Source organism: Centroberyx gerrardi, chromosome 14, assembly GCF_048128805.1.
Source record: "Centroberyx gerrardi isolate f3 chromosome 14, fCenGer3.hap1.cur.20231027, whole genome shotgun sequence".
In the NCBI taxonomy this organism is placed as follows: Eukaryota; Metazoa; Chordata; class Actinopteri; order Beryciformes; family Berycidae; genus Centroberyx; species Centroberyx gerrardi.
Genome location: NC_136010.1, coordinates 10,354,528 through 10,378,256, shown reverse-complemented (window position 1 = coordinate 10,378,256; position 23,729 = coordinate 10,354,528). Strand labels below are relative to the sequence as shown.

Below are 23,729 nucleotides of genomic sequence, written 5' to 3'. Positions count from 1 at the left end.
TTGTCTAACTAAACTAAACTAAACTAAACTAAACTAAACTGAACTGAACTGAACTGAACTAAACTACCGTATATGACATGGTGTGTTTTAACATATCAGTTGAAGAAAGAGTTGTACATTTCCCTGCATCCTAAATTCAGGGCAGCCACTAAGTAAACATGCATGCGAGGACAGAAGGGATGTCAGCAGTGCGCTCATTGAAAAAAGCCCCCATATGCAGCTTTGGTCATTCATGTGGGAACCAAAGTGAGTCATCATATGCTGGCGTAGAGACAAAATGAAGCAGATTCAAGGAACACAAAACCACAGCCATCCTTGCCCACACCACCTTGATACTCACATACCCCAAAATACCAACATATGCCCACACACACGCTAGTGCACATAGTTGGACCGATTACAAATTAGATGCTGCACAAGAGTCTGTCTTTACAATGAAAATGTCTATCTCTGCTACACAACTCAAACTGTTGTGTAGCAGAGATAGCGAGAACAACAAACAAGATCAAGGAAAAATACAGCAATGATTGTTGCGATAGCCTACTCATGGCCTAATAAGGGTTATAAATCATTGCACCAGTGTGATTTGGTCATTCTAGTGATCAAGCCGGTGGAGACATTGCGTCACCTCGGTGTATGGTGATGATGGAGCAGATGGTTCCCTAAACTTTAACCGTCAAAAATATTGCAATACTAATAATGTATATATTTTGCAATTAATCAAATTGACATGGATTATTACTCACTTGAAATTAGTTCCTTTTTCATGATCATTTGTCATACAAAACCTACAATATCTACCGTGGGAAATACAGACAACCCAAGGCACTCCAAAAACAAACTGAAAAGCTTTTATACTGTTGGCTTATCATCTTAGGAAATAAGATAGGCAGCATGTTTTCCAATTTTTCTGCAGGGAATCTACTTTCGGCTTGACCCAGTTTGACAACTTATTCAGTATCCGACTTGGGATAAAGAGGAAACAATTTTCTATTTATGAAAACAGAAAACTGGAACCAAAAGCCTTTATATTACTTCTTTGACTTTAGAAATAACAGAAGTGTCTGACTGGGTCCCATGATGAGTGTGAAAACCTTGCAACAACTGTAGCTAAGTACACACTTCAGGTGAAAATACACAAACATGTCAAGTAGTGCTTTTCCCATATGCTAAAAAGCTGACTGAGCTCAAAATGTTGATGATGATGACAGTGATAATGTACATTGAGCATCTAAAGATGATGTTTATGAAGAGTTTGAAAGATTTTGGATGCTCAATAGTGGTTATTTCCTACAGAATTTACATTATCAGAAATTCAATTCATTCAATGTTAAACATTTGTCTGAGTTTCCAAACAGCATGCATAACTTTGCAGATTAAGTTATAATATAATCATAACTATAATCATTTGCTGTAATTGGTCCTAGCCCCCACTGCCATCATCAACACCACCCCCTTTCCGTCTTGAAATTACACCAAAAAAGAACAATTAGCACACCACTCATTAGCTGTTAGGTAAGGCTAAATGTGGATATTTTGGAAATTCCCCATGTCCATTCAACCCATGTATTCTGTCAAGACCCAAGTGGGAGGGTTGAGGTTTGTTTCAGGCGGGGGCGAGGTTAAGTGACTAAGACGTTACGTAGCATAAATACAGGTCCACAACTCTGAGGGCACAAAGCAGAACGACAACAAGAGCCACCAGTCAAAACAAAGAGGGAAGCGAACACTGCAGGGGGAACACCGTTGATCTTCTGCTGAGAAGCATTTTTTTTTTGGTCAAACTGAGCACTTGTTCACTGATAGGCTTTTACTATAACTTATTGTTACATTTTGCAGCAATCTAGGTCTCACCATGAGATGCTGTGCTTTAGTTCTAGTAGTTTTGGGGATTTACTCGCAGGATGCATGGAGCATTCCCCTCAAATCTACCTTCATCACCTTCCCAGGAGATGTCATCAAAAACATGACTGATATGGAACTGGCAGATGTGAGTAGCAGATGGTTCATTTTGTCATGAAAGATTAGCATTCCCAAAGCAGTGTATGAGCTGTGAAGTAAAGATGCTTCAGTAAGAACGGAGCTCTCTATCATAATGCTGATGCGAGAAAATCTACTTTTATTTTCAATGCAAGTTATATGAGTGGAGGCTGGTGCAGGACAAGACTTGGTAACATGCAGGGCAAGTCATGCACCTGGGGTCAGAGGGTATGGCCCGAAAAATGTATGGCTATTAAGTCTACAGTATCCAAGACTAAACAACCTACTCTTTAAGGGGAAAAGTTGAAAATAATTGGGGAATATCATCCACCCTAGCCTCCCTACTACAGCCTTTCCCAGAATGTAATTATCTACCTGTACTGATTTCTGTGTTTTGACGTTTTCTCCTCCAGGGCTACCTGAAGAAGTTTGGCTACATGGACACGCTGCACCGCAGTGGCTTTCAGTCCATGGTGTCCACCTCCAAGGCTCTGAAGAGGATGCAGAGGCAGATGGGGCTGGAGGAGACGGGACAGCTGGACAAGCCCACCCTGGACGCCATGAGACGGCCTCGCTGTGGGGTGCCTGATGTGCGCAGCTACAAGACCTTTGAGGGAGACCTCAAATGGGACCATAATGACATCACTTACAGGTGAGTGGACAGAAAGGATTTACCACTACAGACCGTCCATTCCTTAATGTTAGGTTGGATGACAAACAGAGTGCAAATTGTGCTCTGTGTGACAACTGATTGGTGTGATACTATAATGCTTGTGCTATGTAATGCCCACAATCACATCTAGAAGTGTCCAGTGGAGATATGCTGTCGAGCTCGGCGATTATCTGTAAAGCGTCTGAATACAGTCTGGTTCCACTCTTCTCCACAGGATCGTGAACTACTCCCCAGACATGGATGACTCTCTGATTGACGATGCCTTTGCCAGAGCCTTCAAGGTGTGGAGCGATGTGACCCCTCTAACCTTCACCCGCCTCTATAACGGGATCGCTGACATCATGGTGTCATTTGGAAAAGCCGGTAGGTGGTTACAGTGTGCCATTTAATACGTTTTATGTCACATATTTGTATGTATGTATTTAGCTTCAGTCTAAAATAATAGGATGCATAAAAATACATCTTTCTTGATGTGTAATATTGTTGCCGTTTCATTCTTGTCTATCCAGACCACGGAGACCCATACCCATTTGATGGTAAGGATGGTCTTCTGGCCCATGCCTATCCGCCTGGTGAGGGGATGCAGGGAGACGCCCACTTTGACGATGATGAATTCTGGACCCTGGGAAAAGGACCAGGTAATCACAGACCTACAGAAGATATAACTCCACCATCAATAATGCATGGGACAATGCTTCCCCCTAGTGTACAGTTTATGAATGACAATTAAATGATGTATAATTTCTGCTGTCCCACTAGTTGTGAAGACTCGCTATGGGAATGCGGAGGGTGCCTTGTGCCACTTCCCCTTCATGTTCGAGGGCAAGTCCTACAGCAGCTGTACCACCGACGGTCGTACTGACAACTTACCATGGTGTTCCACCACAGCCGACTTTGGAAAGGACAAGAAATTTGGCTTCTGCCCCAGTGAACGTAAGATTGACATGTTTTTTTATCTGGAGGCATCATAGGTCAAATGTCCCCCAGATGAGGGTGCCTGCTTTTGTGTCATGCTGACAGATTTCTATTTCTTACCCTGACAGTTCTGTACACATTTGGAGGAAACAGCAATGGAGCTGAGTGCGTCTTCCCCTTTGTGTTTCTGGGGGAGACATATGACAGCTGCACCACAGAGGGCCGCAGTGACGGCTACCGCTGGTGCTCCACCACAGCCAACTTTGACAATGACAAGAAATATGGATTCTGTCCCAGTCGAGGTGAGTGACAGGAAGCGCAATCCATGATGAATCACTGCTCAGCGCTGCCACAGTGGCTTGTTTCCTTATTGTTATGTCTGTGTTTGGACAGACACTACTGTAATTGGTGGAAATGCTGAGGGAGAGCCATGCCACTTCCCATTTGTGTTCCTGGGTAAGACGTATGACTCCTGCACTAGTGAGGGACGAGGAGATGGCAAGCTGTGGTGCAGTACTACTGACAACTATGATGAAGACAAGAAATGGGGCTTCTGTCCTGACAAGGGTGAGTAACATGAAAAAGACAGCGAAAGTAGAGTCAGTGGAAATGCTATAGATTTGCATTTATTCTCATCATTCAATAATAAGGAAAAAGACAGAGAAAGTAGAGTAAGTGTAAATGCTATAGATTTACATTTATTCTCATCATTCAATAATAAGGAAAAAAGACAAAGTAGAATCAATGGAAATGCTATAGATTTTCATTTATTCTCATCATTCAATAACAATCCTTTTGTCTCCCAGGTTACAGTCTGTTCCTGGTGGCGGCCCATGAGTTTGGACATGCCCTGGGCCTGGATCACTCCAACATCAGAGAGGCCCTCATGTTCCCCATGTACAGCTATGTAGAGAAGTTCTCCTTGAATGAAGATGATGTCGAAGGCATTCAGTATCTCTATGGTACATCATGACACACTGTTGCACGTGCTTACATTTTTACAGTGTAATCCGAACATTAAAATCACATCCAATTACATTCAATAGGTTCTAATTTCAGCAATTTGTTTTCTTCAGGACGCAAAACAGGCCCTGATCCCACTCCTCCTCAGCCCGCCACCACCGCCTCCCCAGACATTACTGATGAGCCTGAAACTTCGGCTCCAACAGAACCCACCTCCTCTCCCACCACACACCCTGTGGATCCATCCAAAGACGCCTGCCAGGTGACCAAGTTTGACACCATCACTGTGATTGACGGAGAACTGCACTTCTTCCAGGACGGGTAAGCAGCTCAGTCTTTTCTTTGCGACAGATTAAAAAAAAAATGAATGCAAATTGTCAGTGTCGTTGTGCTAATTCGTTTGCTGATCCAACAGACATTACTGGAAGATGTCCAGCAAGCAAAATGGAGGGCTCAAGGGTCCGTTTTCTATGTCTGAGAGGTGGCCAGCTGTGCCGGCTGTCATCGACACCGCCTTCGAGGACCTTCTGACCAAGAAACTGTACTTCTTCTCAGGTAACGCAGCTTTACACAATGTATATTTGGAATAGAACCATTAACACAGATAGACAACAGCGCCAATAATCTTCACATAATTGATTTTTCTTGCATTTTCCCCACAGGGACTCGATTCTGGGTGTACACCGGACAGAGCGTTCTGGGTCCCCGCAGCATAGAGAAGCTTGGCCTGCCCAGCAGTGTTCAGAAGGTGGAGGGAGCGCTGCAGAGAGGGAAGGGAAAAGTCCTGCTGTTCAGTGGGGAGAACTACTGGAGGTGAGTTAGACTTAGACCTACAATCAGTGGTGGAAAGAGGACTAGAGTGTCCTACTCAATTAGAAGTATTGTTGCTCTGCTGATATTTTACTTAAGTAGAAGTTAAAGTACTGCGGTAAAAACCTACTTAAGTGAAAGTAAAAAGTAGCTCATTTAAAATGTGCTCAGAGTAAAAGTTACCGAGTTACTTTTTAGAAAACAAAAAGTTGTTGGATGTGATCTTTTCCATGCAATTCATAAAGGAAGAAAGGACAGAGTTCACACTCGATTCTTTTCATTGGAGAATTTGAAAATCACACAATAAAGTGCACAAACAAAGTAAAGCCAGGTTACTCTTCTCTTCTACTCAAGTACAGTAACATGAGTAAATGTAATTAGTTACTTCCACCCTTGCCTACAATAAATGTATTTGTGCAAACCTGCAGCGGTTAGAGAAGTAGACTCATCACCGGAAGGTTGTGAATTCAAATTCCCAACTGAGACTGAACTGAGAAAATTTGGATCGGGGAGAAACACTATCGATTCCCCCCTCAACTAGCACTGTGTTTTAGTGTTCAGCTGTGTAGCCCTCCTTCCCCCTAGAGCATTACAGAGCACATTATCAAAATGTGTGATGAACTAGAGGGCTCTTTTTTGTCATAATTTGCCATTACATTCTCTAATATGTGTTTAAACAGGCTTGACGTGAAGGCCCAGAAAATCGACAGAGGATACCCCCGATACACAGATTTGGTCTTTGGCGGCGTCCCCAATGATGCTCATGATGTATTCCAGTACAAAGGTAAACATCTCTATCATTTTCAAATATTTATTCACCATACCCGCAAGAAACAACTACCAAATTACAGTATATATTTGTAACAATCCTCATCATGTGGTCTATTGTTTCTAATTTGAATATTTCAACTTTAGGTCACATCTACTTCTGCCGGGATCGCTTCTACTGGCGCATGAACTCCCGCAGACAGGTGGACCGCGTTGGCTATGTGAAGTACGACGTCCTCAAGTGTTCAGACGCCTCAGGCACTCGCTACTGAGAGGCAGATCAACAGATCCTCGTGGGCTGGAAAACCATGTGGGGGCGCCCATTTCTCTCTCCTGTGTAGGGGACAAGGAGAATGTGATGCAATGTTTGTGTATAGCACCTGTTGTATGATTTGTGTGTGCTTTCTAGGATGTGAATTATTGGCCACCATTAATGTGGGCCTATTCTAAAACATACAGCAATGGCCTACAAACAACTCAATGGTTCACTTCAGGAAAGAGAAGTGTGACATCTGGCATTGCCTCGCCCTCAGTCTGATTATCTGTGAACAGATAGGTTATTGTGGCCTAAAATGTTAGACCCATAACCACAGCCCAAATAGTCTTAATAGCAGTATCTGCATCAGATCAGATACCATGTTTGCAAAGAAATAATTTCTCTATGTCTGACAGGCTCAGACATTAACAGTATTTAATTAGTCTGGTATTTATAGCAGTATCTAATATTATTTTTGTGTTCAAAAGCTTGTTTGTTTTGTATAATTCTATGTGTGTGTATTTCTGAAAATGGCTTAAAGGCCAATTACTTGCACTGGATGGCATTGCATGTCTCCTTCACTGAAATTATTTATAAAAATGATATGTTTTGTATTAAAGTTAAACTTTAAATCCAATAAAATTCTGTGAGAACTGCCGACTCTAGTAATCTCTCTTATATTCACACGCTTCACAAACTGACACACAATAGGACTGCTGTTTGCTATCATGGTTTAAATTGTTTTAGACACGCATGCAACATGCTTTCCTCCACAACTCAGCATTTGGACCCGTTCCCACAAAAGATAGATACATAGCTGTAGGCTGTAGGACATGATACACAAACAACCATTTTGATACTACTCTGGATATCACTCCAGCTGCATATTACTCCGCAACAAATTGCGTAATACGCCTTCCTCTACAAACAATAGTCCACCAATTGTCTATAAACATCATATTTACTGAAGAACTTAAACAAACCATGACGCCCAAAATATAATAAAACACACATAGTTTAAATGTGTGTGTATACTAAATATTTAGCTAGATAACAAGTCACTTTTCAACAAAAATGATAAATAAGATCCGGTTGGACGAACAGGAAGCAAGGAGATACTCATGGCGCCCGACTAGAATGAAGCAACAATTATCGCTTACAAATCTCTATTCTATTTAGCGTGTCTACAGCGAGGGATACACTTCAACACGCAAATATACGGTAAGAAAAAAGAGCGGCGATTGTTGTGCCAGAGTCAGAAAATATTTTCATTTTCTTCAGGGACAGCATTTGGGCGGTCTGTGGTAGCTGAGGCCCTCGAGGTCCCCAGTAGAGCTTTCAGAATGCCTGAGTGTAAAAGCGGTTGGTGGAAAATGGCGACGCGGAGCAGGCAGGACGAAGGGCAGCTAGGCCCGTTTAAAGTGCCTAACTAGCGCAGTGAAGGGTATATGTTGTCGGAGACTGAACACCGACTACTTCGACTTGTTTACACTGATGCGTTGTGAAAACTTTGGTAGCCTCTCCATTCGACATACTTACCCTATACAAAACCCTAATATAACATTATCTATTGCGGAACATTTGTCTTTGTTTTGCAACCTCATCATACACGATACGCTTACAACGTAGCTAGCTGACGTTAGCTGACCTGTTTAGCAAAGCTAGCTTCCACTGAGCTACGCGAGTTAGCGTGAATGCAAGGTCTGCTGTCATTGTTGAAATAAAATCGAAACCCAAACATGAACTGTGTGCCCCTCGGATAGTGCCACTAAAAACACGTAATAGCTACTTGTCACGGCACAAACATTGCATAGTTCTTTCGAAATGAACACAGATTGCTTCCTGTAAGTGTATCTCGTCTTGATGAGAACTTGTGATAATGCAAGCGTCATGTGGCAAAGCCTATGGCTTAAAGGGAAATATAACTCAATTAGCAAATTCCAACATTTCCATTCCAGTTGCCTAGTTTGGTACATGAAAGGAATTAACGGCAATTTCCTAGAAACCAGACCACCGAAACTCTTGGATGTGATGTGTGCTGCTACATGGACAGTTGGTGGCAGATGGGCAGCACACAATGTGTAACTTAAATGACCTTTAAGCATTCTATCACGAACTAGAAAATATACCTTGTTCCCTATCAAAGCGTCCTGGATATTATTAGTTACCTTTCCCATCATCTCAAACTCACGGAGCTGTACATCCATATCCAAATCACAGTTTAAGGAGTGGGAAAAACTTCTTTATTGTTTCTGACAAAGGTGTCTGCAGGTCATGAAAGTCTTAAATTTGATTAGCTAAATTGAAGGCCTAAAAGTCATTCAATACTGTTAAATACACATATTTTAAGTCTTCAATGTAGGTGTTGTGGAAATGTGGTTTCTTTGCTGTATTTCAAGTGCAAGTCCAGCCCAGTCATGCAGACCCTTACTCTAAGGCAACAGTTGTTTTACATTTCATTCTGGCATTTAAAAACTCTTAAAACTTGATGACTTGATACACTTGCAAGCAGCCTGTCTATGGTAAACCTCAATTGATGCTCACAAATGAAGAAAGAGCCGTCTTAGGACATACAAGTAATGAGGAAATTATTGCAATAATGCAGAATATTATGCTTTTAGGATGACTTGCACTCAAAATTTTGAGGTTGACTGGGTGTTTTACGTGTTTGCTGTCTATTCTGTGGCTAGTTATGGATTCGGAGGAGATTGAGGTGGAGAGCAGCAGTGATGCGGGCCCCTCAGGGATGGAGGAGCCCTCTGAAAGCGGCATGGGCATGGAGTCATCAGAGGCCATGTCTGCTGACAGCAGTGATGCTGCCGCCTCGCATGCACAGGCCCCAGAGTCAGACTGCCATGTGGGACAGAGCTCAGAGGGTCTCGTGGTAAGTTTTTCTCCTACGTGTGTAGGAGAAAACGACAATACACTAAAGTCTATTACATTACAGCAACAACTGATATAGCAGTTAGGCTTGTGTCATAGCAGTAGTTTGTTGATATCACCAGTGATGGAAAGAGTACTAAAATAAGTACTTTGCTGATATTTTACTTAAGTATAAGTACTGGTGTAAATTTACTGACAAAAATACTAAAGAAAGTACATGTACACAACAAAGCTACTCAATTACAGTAACGTGAGTAAATGTAATTAGTTACTTCCATCCTTTGATATCACCATCATTTCATGTGCTTTCCTTCCCCCCAGGTGTTCATCCCAGAGACCAGCTCCAGTACAGACGTCAGAGTTTCGTCGGTCCACCTCCCAGACTCCTCCTCGGTGGCCCAGTCCACCAGTGTGTCCAGCGTCTCCACAGTGACTCAGTCGGTGCTGGTGTCCGAGTCGGCCCAAGTGCTGGTCCACTCCAGTGCCGTGTCTGAAGGAGCCATGATGGTGTCTGACTCAACCGCCTCTACCTCCTCAGACCTGGGCTCTGCCATAGACAAGATCATCGAGTCCACCATCGGCCCGGACATCATGAATGGTACAGGAGAAGAGAGAGAGCTGAGAAGTGTAGTGTTCCATGGATATTCCACTTTCTCTATTGTCATATACTGCAGAGCTTTAAGCTTCTGTCATTTTGATTAGTTTGCCATAGAGTAGCGGCTGAGTATTTATCCTCTCTACTGTCTGTCCTTTAGGTTGCATAGCTGTTACCAGTGCAGAAGATGGGGGTGCAGAAACAACCCAGTATCTGATATTACAAGGACCGGATGACGGTAAGCTTCCTTGTGGTTGCTGCACACTGATTGTTTCTTCAATCCATTTCTTTCATCATAGATACGATGGCCTTTGAAAATCTTTCTAAAGTTAATGACTTTGAGAAAATTAGCACCATGTTTCGAAAATCATTGGAAGACTTTGAAATTGTTTGAATTTACAGCCAAGTTTTGCATCCAAAATCATTATTTGGCATTCAGTTGCAATGAACATTATATGAAACAGAAGGCTCTAGATTACAGCTTTAAAATGATGATTCAGCTCCCTGTAGGGGCCTTGATATTGACCAAACAAGGATTTGAAAGTCATTTAAAAGCTGCTGAAGTTGATAACACACAAGTAAGTATGGGAACCCTTTTTTAATTAATTGTGTATTACCCAGCTATATGTTTGTGTCTGCTGTAGGTGCTCCTATGGTAGCCCAGATGTCATCTTCAGCCCTGTCCAGTCGTATAGCCATAGAAGCTCTTGGAGAAGGCCCTACATCCACCTGTCTGGACCAGGGAGACCTGCAGGGCAGCCTGGACCCCGACCAACCCGACGATCAGCCGGGACACTCGGGTTACCCAGAGGACAGCAGCAGTCAGCCCGACCAGCCCCAGCACTCCCACCCCTCCCAGTACATGGACTGCAGTGCAGATGGTCCAGACCAGACGGGGGAGTCCTCGTCTTCCTACGTGGAGTGTTCTGGAGAGGAGCCCGACCAGACACGCTCCCAGTCCGGCTTCCCTGACTACAGTGGGGACAACAGTGACCAGGACCTGCCTGGATATGTGGAGTGCAGTGGGGCCGACTCAAACCCCACCAGCCGAGGTCACTATGTGGTGGAGTGCAGTGCCGGGTACCTCGAGTGTGCAGTGGACGATGGAGAGCAGCCGCATCATTCGCGCAGCTACATCGACAGTAGTGCAGACCACCGTTCCCAGACAAGTCGGCAGTATGGGGCTGAGTATGGTGGGGACTGTGTGGCGGCTGCAGACTCTGAACAGCCGGGTTGTTCTCAGTACCAGGCTAGGGACGACGATGATGAAGATGATGAGCAGAACCAGGACCCAGACCAGCCGCAGCACTCCCAGCAGCAGCCGCAGCACTCCTGTTACATGGAGAGCAGCAACGGCCCCGAGGCGTCTCTCTATGCTGACGAAAGCTCCTCGTCAGACCATCCTCTGGCGGACACAGCAGGTTCAGCTGGGCTGCCTGAGGCCTTGGAGTGCAGCGAGAGCCAGTCTGGGCCCTACATCAGCAGCAGTGGGACGTACACCTCCAATCCAGAGCCTGAGCTGGCCCCACACTGCTCTCCCAGCCAAGAGGAGCCCCAGGGGTCCCAGGGGCCTCAGGATGAGGCTGAGCTGGTGGGGGAGTCGGAGATGTCAACGGTGGCAGAAGGCTGTGGAGACCGACCGCCTAACCTGGCTGAATTGGAAGAGATGATGGAGGTAGTGATTGTACAGCAGTTCAAGTGCAAGATGTGTCCATACAAGAGTGCCTCTAAAGACACGCTCATTAACCACATGAGAGATAGACACTTCAAACCCGCAGGTAAGGTACTACGGTGGATTATCAGAGTGACATATCATTTTGCCAGTGTAAGCAGTCTGCTTATTGTTTGTTTTACAATGTTGGGTGTTTAGGGGATTCTCAGAGGAAGCGTGGGCGCGGACGGCCCCCTAAAAGCGAGACGCTGGCCCGTCGCCAGACAGAGCTGAAGGCAGCAGAGGAGAGGAAGGCCTCAAAGGTGAAGGCTGAAGAGCCCCATCAAGCAGAGGAGGAGGATGACGATGTTGTGGATGCTGGGGCTATTGATGACCCAGAAGGTCAGTGGAGGATTCAGTCAAAACAAACAAACTTTTCATAAACATTCATATACTATATCCTCTCTTCACATATTGCTCTCTCTTCTGCTTATACCCAGAGGACAGTGACTATAACCCAGCAGATGAGGATTGCAGGGGAAGACCACCAGCCATTCTGAGGAAGCCCCCTCCTCCCATCTCCTCCTCCTCTCAGGGGCGTCCTCGCCGCAAGGTTGGCCGCCCCAGGAAGTACAGCCTCATGGAGGAAGGCTACAGCAGCAAAGGTTGGTTTAGACTGAGCAAAACAATAGCCAGTCTGGCACTTAACCGTAACTGTAAAATTGCTGGTATTTGCATCTTTATAAAGCCTTCTTTTTTCATATTTGTTTGTTACAGAGGCAGAGAGTGCTGCTAAGAAGCCCAGGGTGAGTGTGGAAGCCAGTGTATCTGAGGAGGCAAGCTCTTCTGGGTTAGGCAACGGTCCTGCTTCCTTGCCCAATGGAGACACCGCTGAGGCAGCAATAACCCAATCAGACTCTGAAAACAAAGACCCTTCATCAAATACAGCGCCAGAGGAGGAGTTCTTCCCGAGGAAACGAGGCCGACCCTCCAAGCGGTTCCTTCGCAAGAAATATAAGAAGTATATAAATCGCAAGTAAGGATCCAGTTATTCAACACAATTGCGTTATAAATATTATCTAATAGCTTTCACAACAAGCTCATTGCTGCCTCCTGTTCATTATCCTCCAGTCGATACTATAAATCCATCAAACCGCTCCTGAGGCCTCACAACTGCTGGATCTGTGGCTCGCGCTTCCTCTCTCAAGAAGACTTGCGCTTCCATGTGGACTCCCATGAGGGAAACGACCCAGAGCTTTTCAAGTGCCTCCAGTGCAACTACCGCTGCAAACGCTGGTCCTCACTCAAGGTCAGTTACAGCAAAACAGGTCCCGACATTCAGATTACCTCCATTTACTTACACTCACATGTTCCTGCAGTGTCTTAAACGTCTTGGGTGATGTATTGCAGGAGCACATGTTCAATCACGAGGGCACCAAGCCATTCAAGTGTGAGGAGTGTGATTACAGCAGTGTCTACAGGAAGGATGTCATTCGTCACTCAGCAGTCCACAACAAAGAGAAGTAAGTGCCTCGAGCAACATGTACACCAGCTGTCTGACTCCCAATGCAAAATGTGTTGTGCCTTACAAGTCTTAAGATATTGTTACTAATTCATTTTTTCTCCATCCCCCAGGAAAAGAAAAACAGAGTTGGTAAGATTTACAGCCTTTCCGTATTTTGATTGCCATTTCATACTATAGTCTCAAAATGATCAAAAAGTGCAAATTTTTCCTTTTCACCTGAACACGCATGTAAAGTACTGAGTTGTGCATCTTTCATGCTGTAGCAGAAGCACTGCAGTCCATTAATTTCTGTTTGGGTTGGCTGCCGCTCTCCTCTGGGTGAATGGAGTAGTCAGCTAGCCTTTCATTCTGTCTCTTGCAGGCACCCAAGGTCTCCCAGTTCCCTTGCCCCGTCTGCCACAGGGTTTACCCCATGCAGAAGAGACTGACCCAGCACATGAAGACCCACAGCGCAGAGAAACCACACATGTGTGATAAGGTCAGATGACAAAGCTTATACAAATCAGGAGCACTTCTTTAAATGTGAGAGGACAAAATGTATAGAGGCCATTCACAGAATGGTTACTGACAGTTATGAGGTACATGCTGGAGGAATTGGAGGAGTGACAACAAAAGGAGAGACTGTAATGTTATCACCTGTTTCTCCCTGATAAAAACAAAACAAAGAGAGTGCCTAGTTTCTGTGGGGATAGGGTGCTCAAATTATACAATAGAGGGGGGTGTCAGGGAGGAGGAGGCGATAATGTTACAATCTCTAATTTTTTCTGTCACTCTTCCAGTATAGTGTCATGGCTGTGTAAACCCCTGTAATGACATGCCAGGTCCATATTGTGCACTTTTGCACTGTAATATCAGTTCTAGTGCACAGAATGGTTGGTTACAGGTAACCAATTTAGAATTTTCTTTAAGAACATCCTTGTGAAAATCAGTTTTTATAATAATTTTTGGGGCTACGTTCTATTACCCCTAGAAGATGCTTGTATTATTTCCTCTTCCTGGGTCTTTGGATACATAATTTACCAGTCTACCAGAAGGGCTTTCTTAAATGTCTTGGGTAACTGAGCCAATAAACTACCAAACTGGTGCAAATGAATGTATAAAGCAGATAATCGAGGCTATGTTTCATGATTTTGCTGGCATTGTGTTATTACAACTAATTTCACAGCAATATATTGATGTAAAAATCCTGAAAAAACTACATGTATTTTTAATAGACAGTGTTATACATGACATTTGGTGGATGGCTTTATCCAAATTACTGTACAGGACTGTGATTGCACAAATTATTCTTGTGGGTGGCTCTAGTTTGTAGTTCCTGTCCTGTCTCCTTATCTCTTGCTGCTGCTTTTCTGTCTTCACAGTGCGGCAAATCCTTCAAGAAGCGCTACACATTCAAAATGCACCTGCTGACCCACATCCAAAGTCTTGGAGACAGCAAGTCAGTATTCAAAACGTTCCTTCTCCACCTCTTTTAGAAAGGTTGTCATGTACCATTATCAATACAGTCAAACCAGCTTTAATGTCCATATTAGAAATGTAGAGTAGAATATGCATCAATGAGTCAATGTTGGTCATTCAGTTTGGTGTTAGTATTCTATTGTCATAATGAATCACTCCCGAATGTGCATGTGCCAGGTTCAAGTGTGAGTTCTGCGACTATACCTGTGACAACAAGAAGCTGCTGCTTAACCATCAGCTGTCCCATACCAACGACAGGCCCTTCAAGTGTGACTACTGTAAATACTCCACTTCCAAGGAGGAGTTCCTGGTCTCCCATCTGGCCATCAAGCACACTGGTGAGTGTGCTAGAATGGCTTTCATGAAGTTTATTTAAATTGATCACACTTTCATGTTCACCTCATGATCGTCAATATTCTAATATCTCACAAAACTGACACTGTGTTATACGCTTGTGTCCGCCACAGGAGAGAAGCCCTTCTCCTGTGATATGTGCCACTTCATGACCAAGCACAGGAAGAACCTGCGTCTGCATGTGCAGTGTCGCCACCCGGAGGCCTTTGAGGAGTGGAGCGTGGTGCACCCCGAGGAGCCGGTCAGGAGGCACCGCAGACCCTTCTTCACCCTGCAGCAGATAGAGGAGCTCAAACAGCAACACGACGACACACAGGACCTGCAGAACACCATTGTGAGTCTATCAGAGGATTATGTGTTACAGTAATACAGTCTGTGTTATTTATCTCAAGGCTGATAAAGATTAAGACCAGTTACACTTATGTGTTATAGTTTGTGGTGTTGGGAAACTATGTTTTTGCACTTGTGCATTAGGTTGCAGTGGATCCTGTGACACTACAAGCCATGCACGGTATGGAGAATGCCGCAGTCTCCCAGGATGCTTTGGGAAACACCACCATTATCTACGAACAAGGTCAGTGACGCCTCCACAAAAGACATTGTTATGTCTTGTAACTTCTGTCACTTGACCTTTTCTCCATGTCCTCCTCAGCTGAATCCACTGACCTGTCAGCCCAGAATGCTCTTGACCTGCTGTTGAATATGAGCAACGCCCGGGAATTGGTTGGAAACTCCTTACAGGTAGGTGCAATTGCTCCTCAAAAACTTCTGCTCTATCTACAAAGCGGCCAGGGGCAGCACTTATTTCCACTGCTCCCCATTGACTTTAATGTGGGAAAAAAAGGTGCTTGCAGTTTGAATAAAAGCTAAATAGTCTGAACATGGCCTAAGTGTTCTCCTCAGGTGGCAGTGCTGAAGTCAGACGGCAAGGCTCTGGAGGGCGGCACGTGGAGTGGGGTGACCTCAGCACCGGGCCAGTCCCAAAAGGTGGTGACCTTCCACGTGTCGGAGAACGGCGAGACGGTGGTCCAGGAGGCCTACGAGGCGGCCACCTCTGAAGCAGGAGAGCTCACCCAGATCGCCATCGAGGCCTACGAGGGAGGAGGGGACTTCAGTGTGGTGGAGCAGGCCGCTGAAGAGATCCACGGCCCTGGGTACAGGTAACACAGTCCGATCCCCATCCAGTTAGGACAGTATGGAAGATACATGTGTGGAAGAGTTCTAGCACTTTAAAGAGATGCGTAATAAGAGGTGACCACCTTCTTCTAGAAGACAACAAGTTATTATTTTGTCAAGGCCACTTGGTCAATGTTATCTGTGAGATTTGGGCATTTGCACATTCCAGGTTCACAGTTCTGTGAGAAACACACAAGGTGTTACTTTTAGAGTTTAATCTCATAATGGTGAAGCAGATTCAGTATTCTTGAGTTTTAGGCACTTAAGTTATAAATATGGGTCAAAGGTTACATATCAAGTGAGCATACAGGAATGTTGCTTAGTATAGGTACTTTTCCATTTCTTCCTCAACACTTGGAATGAAAAACACAGTGATGTGACTAGTATCAGCTTTCTGACCACCAGTTTTTCACAGTTATGACGTCTCAACAGTCTCCAATGTCATATCATTGTTGTGTTTGCAGCAATGGTGAGAGCAGCCCTTCCCAGGCTGTTGAAGTCTCTGGATCAGAGAGCCTGAAAAGTGACAAGTACTACCTTACCTCGGCACTGGCGGATGGTGTTTTACAGCAGGTGGAGGTAACTGTGGGAGTTCATAAGTTTTTAAGAGTTGGCATGTAAAGGTCTCTCTCCAGTATCTCTCCCCTCTGACTGTGTTGTCTGTCTACTTTCAGCTGAGCAGTGAAGCTCCAGCCTCTCCCTCGGTGGTGGGCTCCCCGGGTCCCGGCTCCAAGAGGTTCTCCTGCCGCATCTGCATGGAGTCTTTCCACGGCCGCTCCGACATGGAGAACCACAAGAGGGCGCACGTGGACCCCAACACCTTCAAGTGTCCTGACTGTGACTTCACCGCTGCCTCCTGGCCCGACGTCAAGGTGAGTCTCTCTAATACTCTCCAGCAGCGTCCCACTCAAACACACATCCAGCATTTGATTAGCATCACTCTCTGTAACCACACAAGTCTAACAAGCCCTAATGCATTTGTTGATGAGTATAAAAAATTAACTAATGAACTTTGATTTTATGTTTTTTGTTTTGTTTTTAAAGGGCATTTCTGGGGAAATTTTATTTTAACTGTGAAATAATACATTTGCCTTGCATATTAGCAAATAAACACACAATTGGTACCATTAATATTTGTTTCACTGTGAATCCTAATTTCCCACTGCTGGAAACTCACAGCAAACCTTACAATATTGCTTGTTTTTGTTTTTTTGATGCAGTCGCTTGGTTTTGACCCGAACACACTGTTCATTTCTGACCCTGATTGTGTCCCGTTTTGTTTTAGACCCACATGGGGCTACATTCCTACCTACGCCCTCACAAGTGTCCCAGCTGCAGTTTTGCCTCCAAAAACAAGAAAGACCTGCGTCGACACATGATGACCCACACCAATGAGAAACCCTTTTCTTGCAAGCTGTGTGGACAAAGGTGGGACTGAATGTCATTTGCATTGCCACAAGCCTTAAAATTCATTACTAAACTTCATGAGCCCTTATGCAAAATCTACATTAGACCACAAGGTGGCTATGAATAGCCATCAATGATACTATGCTGATGGTTTTCCGTCCACTATCTAAGGTTTAATCGTAACGGCCATCTGAAGTTCCACATGGAGCGACTCCACAACCAGGATCACCCCACCCGCAAGAGCCGTGCCGCCGCCTCCCAGCAGACCATCATAGTCAACAATGATGAGGAGGCCCTGGCCACGCTGCAGTGTAAGGAGCATAGTCACAACACAACAAGTAACCACAAACATAAAATAATGCTTTCAGTTTCTGTTTATCCAACTAAAATTACTTAAAAATCCAAATCAATCTGGAGACACAGACACACATTTTTTTTAAGAGCAGGATAATTTGGTTGCGGCAGGAAAAGAGTAGAGAATGTATTAAAATCTCATATGTACGTCGCTTTGGATAAAAGCGTCTGCCAAATGGGAAATTGTAAATTATAAATAAAGTACAGCAAATTGGTGTGTGTATGACTTGAGGCAAAGAAGAAATGAGTGCACAATATTTATGATGATAGGAAAATCATACTAAAATATGAAATATTTTCCATATCTATAAATATATGTAGATGTAAATATAATATTATAAAAAAATATACAATATCAATATGCAGTATGTAACAATGAGGGATATGTGAATCTAAAGAAAGTGGATATGTGAATTGACAGCAATATACATGATGTGCAAATGTGCATCGTATAGACAAACACCTTGTCAATATATTCACTTACAGATGCAGCTAACGTACAGAATGTGCTGAATTGGATATATAGATTACTAGCTGTCCCCTTTCCAATACTCCAGATGGAGTTACTGTATGTACAGGATGGTTCAGAAACACAGTGTGGTGCAGGCTTCCTGGGGGGGGGGGGGGTGGAGGCGTGGAGGAGGCTGAAGATGCTGGGGTGGGAGATGTCTAAGATAGAGCCAACCAGTTTGTTTATCCTGTCTGCATCTGCAGCCTTGTTGCTGTCTACCCACCACACCGCTGCAAAGAACAGTCCACTGGTCCACTTCCACTCATCAGTAGAATATGTTGAGTAGTCTGTGCTTTGAAACCTGAGACCAGTGGACAGTCTGAGGCAGCGTGAGGGCCGTGATGCAGTTGGTCACATTGTCACCAGTAGTTTGAGCATACTACCACTTATGCTCAGCAGAAACATTGCTATTTGAACTTAATGTGAGTGTGTTCTTTCTGTGTGCCTAACAGCCCTGCAGGCTCGCCAGGCGGTGATCTCTCCAGAGCGGCTTCAGGCCCTCGGACAGGAGCACATCATTGTCGCCCAAGAACAGGCACTATCAGACCAGGTACCAGCTTGCACAGCATATTGGACATACTTGTAAACTAACTTCCTTATCTAAAACCAGTTTGGCATATATAGCCATTGTGCATTTCGTTTCATATCCAAATGCATTAATTTGAACATTGGTTTGATCAGGAGGAGGGCACATACATCCAGCAGATTACCACCATAGATGGACAGACGGTTCAGCACCTGATGACGGGGGACAACCAGGTGACTGAGGTACAGGCCATTTTGTAGATGGTACCACTTCACTGTTGAATGTACATAGGACATTTAGGGCAGCTGGGTGGCAAATTGAGTAGGGAGACAATCCTTCAGCTGGAAGGTTGGGGTTCAAAGAGTTCTTGAGTAAGTAAAAAAATAAAAACACAAAGACCTCCTTATTCTTCAATCGTCATCTCAACCTATTTGTGACATTTGTCCTCTCCCAGGTCCAGTATATCATCTCGCAGGACGGGGTGCCTCACTTACTCCCTCAGGAGTATGTGGTGTTAGCAGATGGCAACCACATACAGGCAAGTATAAGAAGCCACCTTACCTGATAGAGGCGTGTATTTGAAGGTGACAATTTCTTGTTGTAACTGTCCTTCTGTCCCCCAGATGCCAGATGGACAAATCATCCAGTACGAGCATGACGGGGCCTTTCTGCAGGAGCAGCAGGTGAGGCAGCTAACATAAAGCACTCTACAGTTACAGAATGAACTGTGCAGAACTGTTTTGCAAAAGGCTGACTGCTTTGCTGCTCCGTGTCATTCTTGTATCCAGATTGCTGTCAGCCATGACGGTCAGATCCAGTATTTACCCATCAGCTCAGAACAGCAGATAGTGAATCCTGAAGATCTGGAGGCGGCTGCACACTCTGCTGTCACAGGTTGGCTCTCTTGATGGACTGATTACATTCAATGAACTGATTTGAATTGATTTATATTTATATTTATATTTTAACCATCTAGCTGATGATTTTATCCATAATGCTGTTGTCTTTTTATCTCTTTGCTATGTAACTGTAACTCTTTGCTGTGTACCTTCAGTTTTTATTTTTGCGCTACATGTTTTATTCCTTGCACTTGTCCACTTGTTGTGAAGCACTTTGTAACTTTGGTTTTGAAAAGTGCTATATAAATAATGTTTATTATATATTATTATATAATGACTTGCTATGAGTGCAATATTGGAATAGGTTTAAATTTCTAGATCACCATCATTGTAAGCAACCCATAGTAAGAAGTGTCAATGCCTGACAATTGATGTAACAAATCAAATTAAGTGGATAATAGCTGTTGTAAAGAACAACCACTGCGCTGGTGTAGAAAATCTAGCTTCCCCCATAGTTGACTGACATGGTCCGATCTTTGCCGTCTTCCAGCAGTAGCGGACGCAGCCATGGCACAGGCCCAGACGGTCTATACTGAAGCTACACCTGAACAGCTGGAGCAGCTGCAGCAGCAGGGCATCCACTACGATGTCATTACCTTCACCGACGAATAGACTGCTCACTGATCCTGTCCACTTTTGACTGCCGGGGTCCAAACCTGTGCACAGCAGGACCAATCGGACCCTACGAACCACTATGAGCGACCTCAGCTTTTGCATTCAGCTACCTGGGCTGTGAACTAAAGGATAAACTCCTGCACGGTATCATCCGTTTTGGGGTGGTTGCACTGTTTAAAGAGATCAACAGCTTTTTGTAAATTTAGAATATTGCACCCATTGCTTCTAATTTAATCATAGGGGCTGTGCATTTAAGAGTTAAGTTAAACAAGGTTGGTCTTTTATGTAATTATTTAAACTGATTGGTGTTCATGTGCCTCAACTGCTTTGATTTGCAAGACAATGTTATCAAAGAAGATGAGAAGATTGGCTTAAATCATGTTTTAGAAAATATACTGAGCTTTCAAATGGACATTTTAGTTTTCAAATGGAGTGAAATGTGAAGGGAGTGTTTATTTTTTATCTGTAAAAAGATATGTTTATTGTCAGAATGCCACAACATTGTGTTAACTGAATATTAATTGAGTAATTTGTACATAACTTTTGCAGTTGTCTTCTGTTCCATGATGGACGATGTGTTTTATTTGGTGAATGAGAAGTGTTTAATAAGCTAAAAGCTGACACCAAATAAATCGCTATTACTTTGTCTATATTCTTTTTTTTGTCTGTATTCTTTTATGTGTCCCTAAATATGATAGGATTCTTTGATTGATTGCCATGATATTGCAGATATATGTGGTGGTAAATGCCCACATTTTAATCAATTAGATTTTGTTCTCAGAAGTTTCTGCCCATTTTATAATAAGATTGAATAGAATTTTCTTGAAACTGGTGACAATATCTTTAAGTCAGGTTTATTTATAGAGCACATTTAAAACAACCAGGGTTGACCAAAGTGCTGTACAAGTATTGAAGAAGGAGAATAAATAATAGTAATAAAAAGCAACAGTGATCCCCCCTACTTGTGCAAAAATGTCACTTATTTCAAGAAAACTAAAAACATAATTGCTTTTTGAATGATACTGTTTGAATGATCATACCCCACTGATGGAATCCTTAATGTGTTAAGAAAAGTAATATTTTTTTAAATGACAATATGATTAAATCATGTGTCAACATTTTTTGCAATAAAACAATATACCTGCAATTTGGATACAGTTACCTCACACATGCAGTGTCAGACAAACTGAAAAAGACGTTGAAAATGAACTCTTACATCAGAACTGTTCTGCAACATTTCTCAAAGGACTAGTCAGCTGTTTGAGTAACATGTCTCTCTGCAGCCCTCCAGCTGATGAACCGACAACTTCCCCTTTCTTCCTTGGCTAGGAGGGGCCATATACCTTTTGAAAAGAGTGCAAAACTCTAATGGCAAAAAGTGCTGAGCCTCAGTGAGTATTTGATTGAAGATGAAGTTTCCCTTTGTCTTGCTTCTTCTATTAGGTACGGTGGGAAGACTTTGTGGCAAGTTTTACCATTTTCTGTGTTTGCCAGTGCCTGTAAGGAAATGTTGATGAGAAATGTTTGTTTTCCAGATGTCCCTCATTCGAAAGGACAGCAGAAGATTGAGGAGTCTGAACAAATTTTGCTTAGACTTGAATTCCCTTCATTCTACAATAGTTACAACAAGTCCTGTTGTAGACTCTATCCAGGGGAATGTTACAAGGTGGTAGACAGTAAGGGGTTTACCTGCGACCTTCTGGAAGGTAGAGTTACGAAAGTTGAAAAAGATGGCTGGATTGAATTCAAAATAGTAAATGCACAGTTACGGGATACAGGCTATTACAGATGTATCGTGCTGGGAACCCAAAACCACATCTACAGTGACTACTATGTGGAAGTGTCTGGTAAGCAATCATATAATGCCTACTAATGTAATGTTTTAATTGTGTATTATACAATATAATAGCCTCTATATAAAATGATGCTACTGCAAAACTGCATTACAATAGTTAATTGTTTACTTGCACAATCGTATTTTAGTTTAGGGTTTTTTCCTTAGGTTGTAAAGGAGCAATTCTAATGTAATTCTAGACAGGAAACTTGCATGATATTCCTGCACTTTGCAGAAGCTTCAGGTCGCCACAGCCTTCCTCAGCCTCCACTGACAACAACCATCAAACCCCTCAACACCTCTGAGACGCTCCCTACTGGCCCTACTGGCCCTACTGGGCCCAGTCTGGCCAAGGACCACAGCGACAGTCCCAGGTATGCACTCTGCAAATTACTCCTTTTCTGTTGCTCACAGGTCAAACGGTGCTTTCTAATTGAGGAAATATAATTGTTAACCTAAATGCAGTGTTCTGTCTCTTTGCCAGAGTTCCCTGGAGCTTTGGCCTGCCACTGGCTGCCATTGTGTCCATCGCAATTATGATTATCATCAGTTCTGTGATTAGTGTTGTTTGCTGCAGAGTCAAGACAAAAAGTAAGCAGTCAAACATATTTAAAAGTTTCCTTAAAGTTTATGCTCAAATAGATATTTAGAGATATTTCATGATTTTTTTTAGTTTAATTTAGCATGACTGGCACATGCTGTACTATTCTTTGAATGGTCAAAAATAACTGATGTAATATTGTTTTTCTTTGTCCATAGACCAGTGTGGAGAAACTCTAGATGACTCATCGAAGCAGAAGGCCCCAGTAAGTGCTAAAATAGGACATAAAGCCTCTGTGACTCAGTGTCACTTGTTTTTAAAGGAGACTGAGTGGCAGACTTGTGTTTTTACTTCAGACTTCCTCTATACGGATGTGACTTGACACGGTCTTGTCTCCCCCAGGAAACGAGTGCCATAGTCTACACCACAGTGGACTTTACACCTCACCAGAAACCCACAGAGCTGTATGCTAACCTGTGGATGCACAGCCCCAGACCAAGAGCCCCTGACCCTGCCTGGAGCATAGAGCATGCTGGGACAGTGGAGTACTCCACACTGGCAATCAACCAGTGAATTATGCAATTTCAAATGAAGTTCCTGAATAAATTTGAATGTATGGCCCATTTCATTTCATATACCACAGTGCTTTAACATAGCATAACAAATTTAAAAATATTGTCATAAATGCCCACATTTGAATGAATTAAATTTTGTTGTCAGAAGTTTCTACCCATTTTATAATAAGATTGAATCGAATTTTCTTGAAACTGGTGACAATATCTTTAAATACTTGTGATCCCTACTTGCGCAAAATGTCACTTAATTCAAGAAAACTAAAAACATGTTAATTGCTTTGAACTCTGAGTTTCAAGTGTCATCTGCAAAAGTGATTAAAGGTGATTCTGATAATGGTATAAAGAAACGAACACTGTTATGATACTGTGTACATGATCCTGTGAAATTAAAATATTTGTGTTGATTTCCCCATGGTTTCCTCTCAGTTTGAAACTTGTCCACCTTTCAACAAGCTGGTCC

General features: G+C 43.3%; 1 protein-coding gene across 1 annotated transcript; it reads left to right on the top strand.

Annotated features, from left to right (window-relative positions):
- Positions 1–1,683: 1,683 nt before the first annotated feature.
- Positions 1,684–23,387, top strand: LOC139927685 (uncharacterized). The gene is made up of 46 exons (XM_078288034.1): positions 1,684–1,990; positions 2,394–2,632; positions 2,868–3,016; positions 3,163–3,291; positions 3,413–3,586; positions 3,697–3,870; positions 3,962–4,135; positions 4,375–4,530; positions 4,645–4,852; positions 4,947–5,086; positions 5,194–5,344; positions 6,022–6,125; positions 6,257–6,379; positions 9,056–9,249; positions 9,570–9,846; positions 10,004–10,081; positions 10,488–11,621; positions 11,714–11,896; positions 11,995–12,159; positions 12,272–12,530; positions 12,626–12,803; positions 12,905–13,017; positions 13,130–13,148; positions 13,381–13,497; positions 14,381–14,457; positions 14,655–14,815; positions 14,945–15,165; positions 15,306–15,405; positions 15,484–15,572; positions 15,735–15,991; positions 16,472–16,586; positions 16,682–16,879; positions 17,293–17,435; positions 17,586–17,725; positions 18,732–18,829; positions 18,961–19,047; positions 19,260–19,343; positions 19,429–19,488; positions 19,594–19,699; positions 20,195–20,313; positions 21,723–21,762; positions 21,855–22,166; positions 22,389–22,527; positions 22,638–22,744; positions 22,913–22,959; positions 23,097–23,387. The coding sequence occupies exons 1-46, from the start codon at positions 1,856–1,858 to the stop codon at positions 23,265–23,267; spliced, it is 7,644 nt and encodes a 2,547-aa protein (XP_078144160.1). The 5' UTR covers positions 1,684–1,855; the 3' UTR covers positions 23,268–23,387.
- The last annotated feature ends 342 nt before the right edge of the window (positions 23,388–23,729 follow it).